Genomic DNA, 12,846 nt, shown 5'->3' with positions numbered 1-12,846 from the left:
AAAGAAGAAAAGGGCTGTCACCACTTTTGCTTTCACTGGAACCCTACAGACAGAGATCCAGAAGGCGGACATGGTAAGAATTCTTACCTGCTGCCAGCTCTTATCAGAGGTTCCAGGATTTCTCAGCTGCAGCAGTCCTGGAACAGGCAGTTTTCCAGCAAATGAAGATCCTACTGACTATGCCAAAACTGTTGAGGAAGGTAAAATTTCCCCTCTACTTCTCTTGGTTCTTTTGGCTGGTCTAATAATTAAATTGACTCAAGACAGATTAACAGGAGAAAAACAAATTTTATTTGATACATATGGAGGTCCCATAGATACAGGACCTAAGAAGTGACCAAAGAAGGCTGTTGAAACACCCTTTTAGACAAAGGAACAATTATTTGTGAAGTTTTGGGACAACAAAGGGATTTGGGCTTGGGGTAGCAAATTAATGAAGTAACTGAGTTTATATAGCTTTCTCAACCTTGAATTCCCTGTCTCTGGTGATAAGGATGCCTTCTATCCTCCTAGTGTACGGAGGATACCTTCACATGGGAGATTTATTTCCCACTTTCAAGAAACAAAGGTGGGTCAGAATGTTCTTCTTATACCAGCTGTTTCTTAAGTAACTTTAATTCAAACTAATCAGTATGCCAAAATGGCATTATTTTGGGGTGGCCTGCCCTGAACCCTATTATAGGTAAGAAGCAATCAAACACCCTCTTTTCTTACTCTTATATAAAGTTTCAGTTTCACATATTTCTTGATTTTTTTTTTCCCTTCACCTAAAAACACCTGTCAGTACCTAATGACCATTTACCAATAATTTATCAATTTTGATGCTTACTGCTGTACCTTAAGTGCTTTCTGTCTGAATTCTCTTCTTATTAAAATGTATCTTTTAATAGTTCTTTTAGTCAGAATATGTGTGTAGTTTAACATTCTGTCTTTATATCGCTTTGAAATGGCTGAAAATACCTTTTTTTCACTCTTGAAAAATAGTTTCCTTGATGGTTTTCCATGTCTCTTAACTATATTTGCATTTTTTTTGTCTTTATCATTGTTGCTTTCTGGTTGAATTTCTTAGTACTACCTTCCAACTTACTACTCCTCTCTTCATCTGTTTCTAGGTTATCATTATCCCACATACTCTGCTGAAATTATTTTCTTTTATAGTTCTTTGTTCTTTTCATGAATGTTAATCTTTCCCTTGTGTCTTTGATCATGACTAATAATTATTGTAAAGTTTCTATGAGACAATATCGTTCCTTTGATCTCAGGCACTGGTATTTATAGAGTTCCCAGTGTTATTCTAACTTGTAGCCAGGGTGAGAACCATTGTTTTAAATTATTTCAGTACGATGTACGGTGATTGTATCATTATTTTAAAGAAGAAGGAAGTCAAAGAGGAAATGTGGTGAACAATGTGATGAGATTAGACAAGGGACAAGAATTGGGACTAGTAATTCTTAAACTAGATTATAAATTAAATATTTAAGTATCTATAGTCAGTGAAAAGTTTAAAAAGGTATCTTTTGTAAGTTCTTACAGTGCTTTTTTTCTTGCAGATTATTTAATTCAAACTGGTTTTGTAAAGGAGAGTGTTAAGTTTGATCAGGTATTTTAGAAATACAATGGTGATAGTACTGAACATCTTAAAAATATCCTGTTTGGGATATTTTTAAGGATAATTAGAGACACTTTGTTTTTTTGTCTGAATAGAAATAAATTAAACTTTTACTGCATTTAGAGATCAGTATCTTTAAAAGATAGCTTTAGTAAATTTTACAGAGTTCTTTGCTTTAACACCTGCATGAGAGGTGAATTATAAAATACAAAATAAAATCTGGGACTTTATATTCTGAAATTTTCTTATTGAATAACCTGAAAACACTCTTCTTAAGAAATGCTAGATAAAATATAACAGACATCCTTTAAAAAAAACTTTTTAACTAGGGAGAATTTTAAACATAAAGAAGTAGAGATAATGTATAATGAACTCTAATACTTTTATCACTCAGCCTCAATAGTCCTTATAACCTGTGGTCAATTCGGTTCCATCTGTTTTCCCCACTACTGGGTTATTTTGAAGCACACTGTAGACATCATATTTTTTTTCATTAATATTTCCTTACGTACCTATAAAATATAGGAACTTTTTTAAAAGTAAGAGAATCACAATTCCTTAATATCTATAGGTATTTAGCAAGTAATTAAATTTCTAATTGATATATCATAAATGTTTTTTCTTTTTTATAGTTTTTTTTAAAATACTAAGATCCAAATAGGTTCACAGCTGTGACTTTACAGTTTCTTTTAATCTATTGATATATGTTTCCTTCATCTCTTCTCTTTTTTGCTTTTTTAACTATGTTGGTTCTGGTTTCCTACAATACAGGTTTTGCTGATCATATCCTCATGGTGTAGTTTAATGTTTTCCTCTGTTCTCTGCATTTCCTGTAAATTGGTATTTTACAGGCTTGATTGAATTCAAAATTCTCATATACTGCCAGAAAATATTTTACGTATTCATGTCTTCTTACTATTTTTACTTCTTCAGCTGATTCCCCTTTAGTCCTTTTTATAGGGTCCTTCCAATTCCTTATTCCCTTATAAATTGGGTTTTCTGTAGCATCAGTTTCCTTCTGCTTTTTTACCTTCATTGAATGTTGTCTTTCCTAAAGATATTGCATTACATCTACCCTAGGGTCTAGAGGAAGTATTTACATTGCTATTTCTATAACATCTACTATGCTAATACAAGAACAAAAAATCTTGTCCTTTGAGATGATTATGATGCAGCTTATATCATCCTCAGTCTACCCTGATGTTGTCTGCTACTCTTTCCTTGTCTACTCCCATGTCATTAATTGAGAATTTTTGGCATCTAACTTAGTTTTTCTTTAAACCACTTCTCCTAACATTATTTTAGTTCATTTCATTATCTGTTGAAGAACTCACCCAAGGACACCTTACAGTTTCTGTCTTTGACTCTGCAGTGTCATCCATACTTTATAACAGTAGTCCATCTCTGAAGTTGTAAACTGTTAATTATACCGCTCTGGTTATATCCTCCTGTTTTTAAGCTTGCTTTTTGCACACTGTGCTCTTGATCGTGTTCCTTTCTATCTATTCTAGGGCTAACACCTCGTTCCTTTGTTTGTTTTTCTCCACTTTCTTTGGTATTATCATTATTTTCCTCCTCTAGTAGCTCAAGAATATGTTTTAGCTTATTTTTATTTTCTCCTTTGATCTTTGACTATCAGCAGCTATCTATCCTTTTTCTTTTCTGCTCTTCACCCTTAAGAATAGCCTTGCCACCTTGATTTTCTTATTTCCTAATTACTCTCATTTTTTTCCCCTAGATGTTTCATTTACATTGGTTTAAAAAGTCAGATCACACAGAAGAGCTAATAATCCACAACAATCCAGTTGCAATGAAAAGCTCTGTTCTTCCAACTTTAATCCTTTTCTCCAGAGGGAGACCATTTTGACTCTGTTAACTTCTGGTATTTCAATCTCTATGTTACCTGTACCACTGTGTTTCTCCTCTTTTCCTCAGATTACACATTTCACTATTTTATTTCTTATATTAGCTATCATTGTAACCTAGGGTAATATATTTGTAACTTTATTTCTTGTTCCAGCAACCATTGGCAATATTTGTTGATTTCTCAATTTCTAAGGTTAACGCTTCTCTCCCAAGCTTCTGTTTAGCTTCCCTCCTTGCTTTCACCTCTCAGCCTCTAAAAGTTGTAGTTTAAGTCTAACATTTATGTTCTGTTCAGTAACCATACTTAACACTTTAGTGCTTTGTAGGTAATTTTAAATTTGAAAAACAACAACAATGCTTATATTATATTGAGGATTTTTTGTTATAGAGCCTAGGAGTATGCTATAATTTCGTACCGTTTCTTGTAAAGGCTTCTACCGTAAAGTTTTCTCCCACTAGAATTGCCTTTTTTTCTTTCACTGTTTTCCTTTATCATGTCCTCTCTGGGTGTTTTGTTTTTGTTTTGAACTAAATCATAGCAAGCAGTCTAACACTCACTTTTTTCTGAAATCTTTCTTCTAGAGTCCCTCTGCTCCTGTCGGGTCTGAGTGTGCTTCAGGCTTGCTGCCCAGCTTTCATCATATAACTTAACTTTACTACTTTCCAGGATTGGATCTATTTTCTGGACCTGATATCATCTCTTTGGATTTACTCCTCTGGTTTGGTATATTATATCTTAAGAAAGTAACTTCTTAAATGCTGCTTTTGAGGTAAACTTTGAATCTTCGAATGTTTGGGAATGCCTGTATTCTTCTGGTAAGCATTCTAAGTTGAAAGCCTTGCTTGAGATGAGAAAACTCAAAATAATGAAACCAAATGAAAATAAAACACCATTCTTACCCTTCAGATCCTTTCCCTATAGGTAGTCTTTACTAACTTCTTAATTACCAAGTTCAGTGAATTTTTTCCCTTCTGTTTCTATCTTATTTAACCTCTTCATAATACTTGATAACTCTTCTCATAAAACTCTCTGCTCTTCTTTTCTTTTCTAAGAGAACCTTATTTTTATTAAAATACACAGAAAAATGCAGTAATCAATGAATTTTTACACAGTTAATTCTAGTTTTCCTCTTATTTCTGTCCATTTCTTTTCAAGTTCTTTGCTACATTCTTCTTTATGCCCTCCATCCCTGACATTTCTGGGTAGTCCTTAAATGTTGTGACCTCAAGGATTTGATCTATGACCTTCTTCTCTTCCTACCTTATACCTTATATCTGGGCATCATATATGTTTATGATTATATGTCTATGATTGAATTCATCATTCCTGCAAAACTATCCTTGTTTCCGTATATCCTATTCTGTGAATTGTAATACTGGATACCCAGCCTCTCAAATCCCAAATCAAGAAATCCTTCGTAACTACTCATATATCAAGCTGATTACTACAAATCTTCCTTTTAATTGTCTTGTAGGTGCTTCTGACTGCAAATATCTAAAATTCATCTTTCCTTTCAAGCTTACTCTTCTTCTGTGTCTTGGTGCTTCCTATATACCTACACAGTAAGAAATCTCAGATTCAGGATGGATTCCTCAGGGATCAAGGTATGCAGTGCACAGCCCAGTCATTTTCGCCATATATATTCTATTATAGTTTCTGAAATACTTTATGTATTGTTTCATATCCGAGACCTTTTTAAAACAATAGTTACTGAAAAGTAGATCCAAATTCTTATTCACTGATGATTTCTGTTGAAAACATGATGTTCCCATTACCATTGACAAGAAGCTCAAACTGGACTGTCTCTGCCCTTGTGCAATTTATGTTATGTAATTTTCTTGGCTCTCCCCATACTTGGATGTTTGGTTATAGTTTAGGTAGGTATTGCATTAGATATGATTGACCAAATGTGAACTGAAAAGTATGTTTGGCTAGCCAAATATGTGGTAGAAATGGACAAACTTAAAGTAGAAATGAGAAGAGATAAAGACAACAAAAGTTTAGTTGCTTTGATGCTAAACAGGTATCTGGGGTAATTGTTTAACATTTCTGTTTTTCCTAAAAATACACCTACTTAAAAAAAAAGTTTTATTGAAACATAATTCACATACCATATGATTCCCCCCTAGCCATACATTTTAATTTTAAATTGAAGAAGCAAAACTAGAATCTATATGAGCATGAATAGTGAGAAATTGTATTCAGATATTATTCCCAACACATTTAATAATAGAGTTTATGTTTTTCTAAAACCATTCTCAAAGAACTTTTTAGGTTTAGTAGTTGAGGGTGAGGGATTATGGAAAATACAACCATTTGTCTTCTAGAATGGTGTTAGGGACAAAGGAACAGAAGGAAAGGATTTTCCGTGTTACAGATTTTCCAATCATAACTTTTTCCTCACTAGTTTCTGTGATTTTGCAGTAAATATTTCTGTGCTGTGCTTCAGCAATTTCTTTTGCTTTGTTATCAGAAACTGCTAAAATCAGACCTCAGGATGGAAACTGGTGAGAGAATGCCTTTTTGAGTACATTTCTTTTAAAAAATAAATGTGCTTTTGTGTGAAATCCTTTTGATTTAATCCTGTACAATCTTGAAGATAACATATCTTCTTGACTAGGTTTGAATACAAGTAATATTTAGCATAAATGCAAGATAGGAGAGTCCTGGAAGGGCAGCAATTCAAAGAAAAGATTTACTTATTTATTGAAATGTCTTAGGTTGCATGAAGAGTTGAGAGTATATCTGGAGAAGTATATCAGTTAGGATTTGGTTTGGCTGCATATAACCGAATATACAAATAATAGTGGATTTATGTTTCGTTGAAGTAAAATAAGTTTGAAACTGTATAGATTATGCTGGACTTGGTGGCTCCCTGGTTGTCAGGAAGCTACTTACTTGTACTCTTTCTCTTCTTCCAACCTTTGCACTGACTTCCATTCTCAGGGTCACCTCTGGTTGCAAGATGGTCATTTTATAGCTTCAGCTACTGTGTCTTCATTCTAGGTAGCCTGAAGGAGGAAGAGGCAAGGAAAAAGTATGCACTTTATAGCTAAATCACCAAGGAGTAGAATTGTTGGATCATAGTGTGAATGTATGTGTAACTTTGTAAGAAAGTGCTGAACATTTTGGAAAAGTGGCTGTTCAGTTTAACATTCCTACCAGCAATGAGAGTTCCAGTTGCTCTACAACTTTTTAAACATTTGATATTGTCAGTCTTTTAAAAATTTTCCATTTTAATGGGTGTGTGAAAGTATCTTTGGTTTTAATTTGTATTTCCCTAATGATTAGTGATATTCAACTGTTATTCATAAGTACTTTGGGGCAATTTTATATCTCCTTTTTAAGTTTGTTCAAATATTCCCCACCTCTTTTTTTATTACTGAATTAGAGGAGTTTCTGTTGTCATGAAGATATTCTTCATTTTTCTCTGGAATCTTTATTCCAGAAAAATGTCTATTCCTTGTACATTCCTGGTTTATTCCTTGTATATATATTCATTTGTATTATTTTTTAGATTCTACATGTAAGTGATATCATACAGTATTTGTCTTTCTCTGACTTGTTTCACGAAGCATAACTTTCTCTAGGTCCATCCACATTGCTGTAAATGGCAGAATTTCATTTTTTTTTTTCTCGCTGAGTAACATTCCATTGTGTATATATACCACATCTTTTTTATCTATTCATCTGTTGCTGGGCATTTGGGTTGCTTCCATATCTTGGCTGTTGTAAACAGTGCTGCTGTGAATGTAGGGGTGCATGTAGCTTTTCGAATTAGTCTTTGTTTTTTCCGAGTATATACCCAGGAGTGGAATTGCTGGATCATGTGGTCGTTCTATTTTTAGTTTTTTGAGGAAACTCCACATTGTTTTCCATAGAGGCTGCACCAATTTACATTCCCACCAACACTGTAGAAGGGTTTTCTTTTCTCCACATCCTCTGCAACATTTATTATTGGTAGACTTTTTGATGATAGCCATTCTGACAGGTGTGAGGTGATATCTCATTGTTTTGATTTGCATTTCTCTAATAATTAGCAATGTTGAGTATCTTTTCATGTGCCTGTTAGCCATCTCTATGTCTTCTTTAGGAAAATGTTTATTCAGGTTTTCTGGCCTTTTTTTTTTTTTTCTAACAATGTTTTAGTAGTTTTTATTACAGAGTTCTTGTAGCTATTTCAATAGATATGTTCCTAGATATTTGGCTTTTTGTTTAGTGTTGTTTACTGTTATAAATTATATTGGTTTAGAATGTTCATTTTTTAATTGTTTCTGGTATATGGTATTACAATAGATTTTTATATATTGATTTTGTATCTTGCGACCTTACTAAATTCACTTAGTAATTTGTATTTTTTTTTTTAAAGGGAACTTTATTTTTATTTATTTATTGGCTGCATTGGGTCTTCGTTGCTGCGCGGGCTTTCTTTAGTTGCAGCGAGCGGGGCTACTCTTCACTGCGGTGTGCAGGCTTCTCATTGTGGTGGCTTCTCTTGCTGCAGAGCACAGGCTGTAGGTGTGTGGGCTCAGTAGTTGTGGCTCACAGGCTCTAGAGTGCAGGCTCAGTAGTTGTGGCCCACAGGCTTAGTTGCTCCACAGCATGTGGGATCTTCCCGGACCAGGGCTTAAACCTGTGTCCCCTGCATTGGCAGGTGGATTCTTAACCACTGTGCCGCCAGGGAAGCCCACTTAGTAATATTTAGATTCTTTTAAGTTTTATATGTACACAGTCATATCGTGTGTGAATAATGATAGTTTTACTTCTTCCTTTCTAATCATTATACTTTTAATTTCTTTTTCTTGCGGTATTGCACTGGCCAAGACCTCCACTACAATGTTGAATAGAAGTCCTGATTTTGGACATGCATATTAAGTTTTTGAACTCAAGAAGAACAAAATTAATATTTTACCATTAAGTAATTAATTTTAGGTCTTTTGTAGTTACTGTTAATAAGGATGAGGAAGTTTGCTTTTATTTCTAGTTTGCTGAGTTTTTATCATGAACTGTTGTATAATTTTAATAGAGACTATTTTGGCATTTATTGAAATGATCATATGTTACTTTTCTCATTTATTCTAATAATGTGGTAAATTATATTGATCGAATTTTGATTGTTCAGTTAACCTTGCATTTCTGTTGTAAATAACTTAGTGGAGGTTTTTTTTGTTTTTTGGTTTTTTTCCTGCACCACATGGCTTGCAGGATCTTAGTTCCCTGACCAGGGATTGAACCTGGGTCCTGGCAGTGAGAGTGAGTGTCAAGCCCTAACCACTGGAACACCAGGGAATTCCCAAACTCAGTCAAGATTTATTATTCTTTTAAAAATTACTGGATTCAATTTGCCAGTGTTTTTTTGTTGTTGGTTTTTGTTTTGGTTTGGTTTTCTTAGTATTTTTTCTTATATGCTTTATGAGAGTTATTTACCCACAATTTTTTTTTCTTGTCATGTCCTTATTACATTTTGGTATCATGTTTGTGCTCTCCTCTTAAAATGTGTAGAGAAGTGTTTTTTAATTTTTGTTTACTGAGTTTGTGTAAGCTCATTGTTTATTTGTTCATCAGATGTTTGGAAAAATTCACTGAGAATGTCACTGGGCATTCATTGAATATTCTTTGTAGAAAAATTTTAAATTATACATTCAACTAATTTAACAAATATTAAAAATTTAGAACTTTATATTTTTTCCTGTGTCAGTTTTAATAAGTTGTGTTTATAAAGAAACTTGCCCAATTTCTTAGAATTTTTCAAACTTATTGCAGAATGTTTTTATACTCTTAAATATTTTTAATATTTAAGTTTTGGTAATGATGTCAACTTTTCAATTCCTGATTTGGGTAATTTATGTTTTCTCTCTCTTTTTTCTTTATTAGTCTTTCTAGTATTTAAAAGCAGTTTATTAATGCTTCTAAAAAGCCAGCTTTTAAAGTTTGCTTTGGTCTATTTTCCTTTTCACTGATTTCTGCTTATATATTTTTCCTTCTGTGGTCCTTAGCTGATTTGTTGTTCTTTTCCTAGCTTGTTGAAACAAAAGCTCATTAAATAATTTTGTTCAGCCTTTCTTTTTAATTGCATTTCACTCATTTTTTGGTTATCATTGAATTTAAAGTATTTTCTAACTTTTTCTTTGTCCCATGGATTATTTAAAAGTATGTTGCTTAATTTCTGAATGTATGGGGATTTTCTAATTATTTTTCTGTTATTGATTTTTAGTTTAATCCCATTGTGATCAGAGAACATTATCGAAAATAAGTACATGTTGTGATACTTTTATCAGTGGCCATATTTTTTATAAGAAATTTTTAATTTAAGTGCCGTTGGTAAGTTTACATCAGTTCAAATGCAGATCTTCATATTTTTCAGTGTTGTTTGTTCTTGTTGAAGTATTAAAAATAGCATGAATTTACAGAGTACTGAGTATTACTGACTTTTAAAAAATAATTTAGGGCTTCCCTGGTGGTGCAGTGGTTGAGAATCTGCCTGCCAATGCAGGGGACACGGGTTCGAGCCCTGGTCTGGGAGGATCCCACATGCCGCGGAGCGACTGGGCCCGTGAGCCACAACTAGTGAGCCTGCGCGTCTGGAGCCTGTGCTCCACAACAAGAGAGGCCGCGATAGTGAGAGGCCTGCGCACCGTGATGAAGAGTGGCCCCCGCTTGCCGCAACTGGAGAAAGCCCTCGCACAGAAACGAAGACCCAACACAGCCAATAAATAAATAAATAATAAAAGCTTTCATCATATTATTAAAAAAAAAAAATGTTGACTATATTTAAAAAAAAAAATAATTTAATATACTTTGTAACTGGAAAAATTTTCATCAAACTGTTAAGAGTGTTGATACACACTTTGCTGCACAGCAGAAATTAACACAACATTGTGAATCAACTATACTTCAATAAAATTTTTAAAAAAGAGTGTTGATTCAGAGAATGAAAAGAATAGGTAGTGATAAAGCTGACTTTCACATTTTTCCATAGTCCTCTTCAGTGTTGTTATTTATTCAGTATTTTAAAGAATTACATAAATTAATCATGATCTCTAACATTTAATCAACATTATGGATCTTGAATAGATAAAATAGTTGCTTGCTCCATTGTTTATATTTTGAATGGAAATCATATAGAGTATGATTCCTTTAGTATTTGTTGATAATTGCTTTGTGGCCTAACATGTGGTCTACTTTCATAAATATTTCAGCCACATTTGAAAAGGATGTATGTTGTATGTTCATCAGTTGTTGGGTGTTTCCTTTTGATTGCTTGTATTTCTCAGTGAAATGTAGGAAGTGGAAATTAAGAATTGGGGTTGCAGTTTTGGTGATTGAGGAGAAAGGAAAAAGGTATGAGTTGTCTAGAATGAGAGTAAATGAACTAAGGAAATATAAAATGATAGGTGAGCAGCACTAAAGACCCATTTGAGGTTATCATTTATGAATTTAAAGAGCGATCAATCTGAATTCATGTATGTTTCCATCAGCCATGATTATATGTGTAGGTGGAAGCTCTGAATAGTCAGAATTAAATTGAACTCTTTTAGAGTTTCCCCATTGTCTTTGGTGTTCTAACCCTTTGCTTTGATCTGTGCAAGTATAAGTCTTTTTAAAATTAATCTTTATCTCCTCTCAGAAGATTCTTTTAATAGGAGCTGAGGTATCTTTAACACCAATTAAGTTTCTTCTTTTATTAAAAAATTTTTTTCTTCACTGTGTTCTTTTTCTTTCTCTGTCTAGAGCTCTTAGAGTTGTACTTTCTTTGTTGATCCTCTACATTTCTTAGTTTTTTGCCTCTCTTTCTCTCTATCTCTGATACAGGAAACTGGGAGTTTGTCTTGACTTTGTCTTCCAGATTATTACTTGTTCTCTTTAGTTGTATTCAACGCTTTCATTGAGATGTAATTGTTTAAAAAAATGTAAACTGTTTTTATTTTCTGCTCCTTTTTGATGATCATCTAATTATACTTTGTATTTTCAAAATCTTCTGCAATCTCTCTGAGGGTAACAAGTAGAATATTTTTTTAAAAGTTCTTTTCCTGTATTATCTCTGTTTCTTTTGAGGTCAGTTGTTCTGCTCTTCATTTTTTTTTTTTAATTTTAAAAATTTATTTATATTATTTTTATTTTTGGCTGTGTTGGGTCTTCGTTGCTGCGTGTGGCCTTTCTCTAGTTGCAGTGAGTGGGAGCTACTCTTTGTTGCGGTGCACAGGCTTCTCATTGCAGTGGCTTCTCTTGTTGCAGGGCACGGGCTCTAGGCACACGGGCTTCAGTAGTTGTGGCACATGAGCTCAGTAGTTGTGACTTGCGGGCTCTAGAGCACAGGCTCAGTAGTTCTGGCGCATGGGCTTAGTTGCTCAGCGGCATGTGGGATCTTCCTAGACCAGGGATTGAACCTGTGTCCCCTGCATAGGCAGGCGGATTCTTAACCACTGTGCCTCCAGGGAAGCCCTGCTCTTCATTTTGATTTGACTTTTTTATGCTTCCTTCCTCCACCCCAGCTCCCAGTAGATGATGATTTTTGATTATCTTTGGATATTTGTGGTTTTTGTATGTGTGCAGAAAACTTTTTTTATGCTTGTTGATGCTTTCTTCTGTGTACTTTAAATAGAGTGTATTTCCTCTGCTCTCTGTCACCTATTCCTATCTACTTTTAATCTTTCAGGAATTCTTCTACATTTCCGATTTGCTGCTAGCACCTTTTCTTCTTTTTCCAAGCTATCACGAATTTATTTGTATAAAGATTTTGTTTAATTCCTTTTCATCCTTTTTAGCTATTGATGTTATCTGTTTTACTTTGACATCTATTATAAGCTACATCATACATTATTATCATTAATGCTTTAAACAATTGTCAGTTGTCCTTTAAAATTTTTAAGAAACTAAAGGAAATAGTCTGATTGCCCACATATGTATTATTTTGGGGTTCTTCATTCATTTTTGCAAATATGAATTTGTATCTGGTATCATCTCCCTTTAATCCAGAGAATTTCCTTGAGCATTTCTTGTAGTTTGGGTTTGTTGGTGGTGTGTTCACACAGCATTCATTTATCCAAAAATAATGTTTGTTTTGCCATAAATTTTGAAGGTTAGGTTTTGTGGGTCATAGAATTTTAGGCTAACAGCTTTCTTTCCTCCCTACCAGCACTTTGCCTTCTGGCCTCCAGTCTTTCTGAAGAGATGTCAGTTGTATTTTTTATCTTGGTGTTACTGTATGTTTGTGGCTGCTTTAAGATTTGCTCTTTGTCTTTGATTTTTAGAAGTTTGATTATGATGTAACTAGGTATGGATTTATACTGATTGGGGTTAGGTAACTTTTTTGGATTAGTGGACTGTTGTTTTTTTAAAAACTTAGAAAAAAAACTGGCTAATAGTTTTC

General features: G+C 33.7%; 1 protein-coding gene across 12 annotated transcripts in view; it reads left to right on the top strand.

Annotated features, from left to right (window-relative positions):
• JAK2 (Janus kinase 2) overlaps window positions 1-12,846 on the top strand; it is a 248,006-nt gene that overhangs the window by 130,808 nt on the left and 104,352 nt on the right. For 6 of the 12 annotated variants that reach the window (XM_082404354.1, XM_082404341.1, XM_082404347.1 and 3 more), the window contains one exon: window positions 1-73. The exons of 5 other annotated variants lie outside the window; for them this stretch is intronic. Coding sequence is in view for 1 of the 7 variants with exons in the window: in XM_082404347.1 (XP_082260473.1) it covers window positions 1-73 (73 nt within the window). In the remaining 6 variants the exon portion in view is untranslated. One more of the 12 variants, XM_082404342.1, reaches the window with a different exon arrangement.

The sequence above is a fragment of the Balaenoptera borealis genome (genome assembly GCF_965194805.1).
Source record: "Balaenoptera borealis genome assembly, chromosome: 8".
NCBI classification, from domain to species: domain Eukaryota; kingdom Metazoa; phylum Chordata; class Mammalia; order Artiodactyla; family Balaenopteridae; genus Balaenoptera; species Balaenoptera borealis.
The sequence above is the reverse complement of the archived record's forward strand: the minus strand, read 5'-3'. Positions and strand labels throughout refer to the sequence as shown.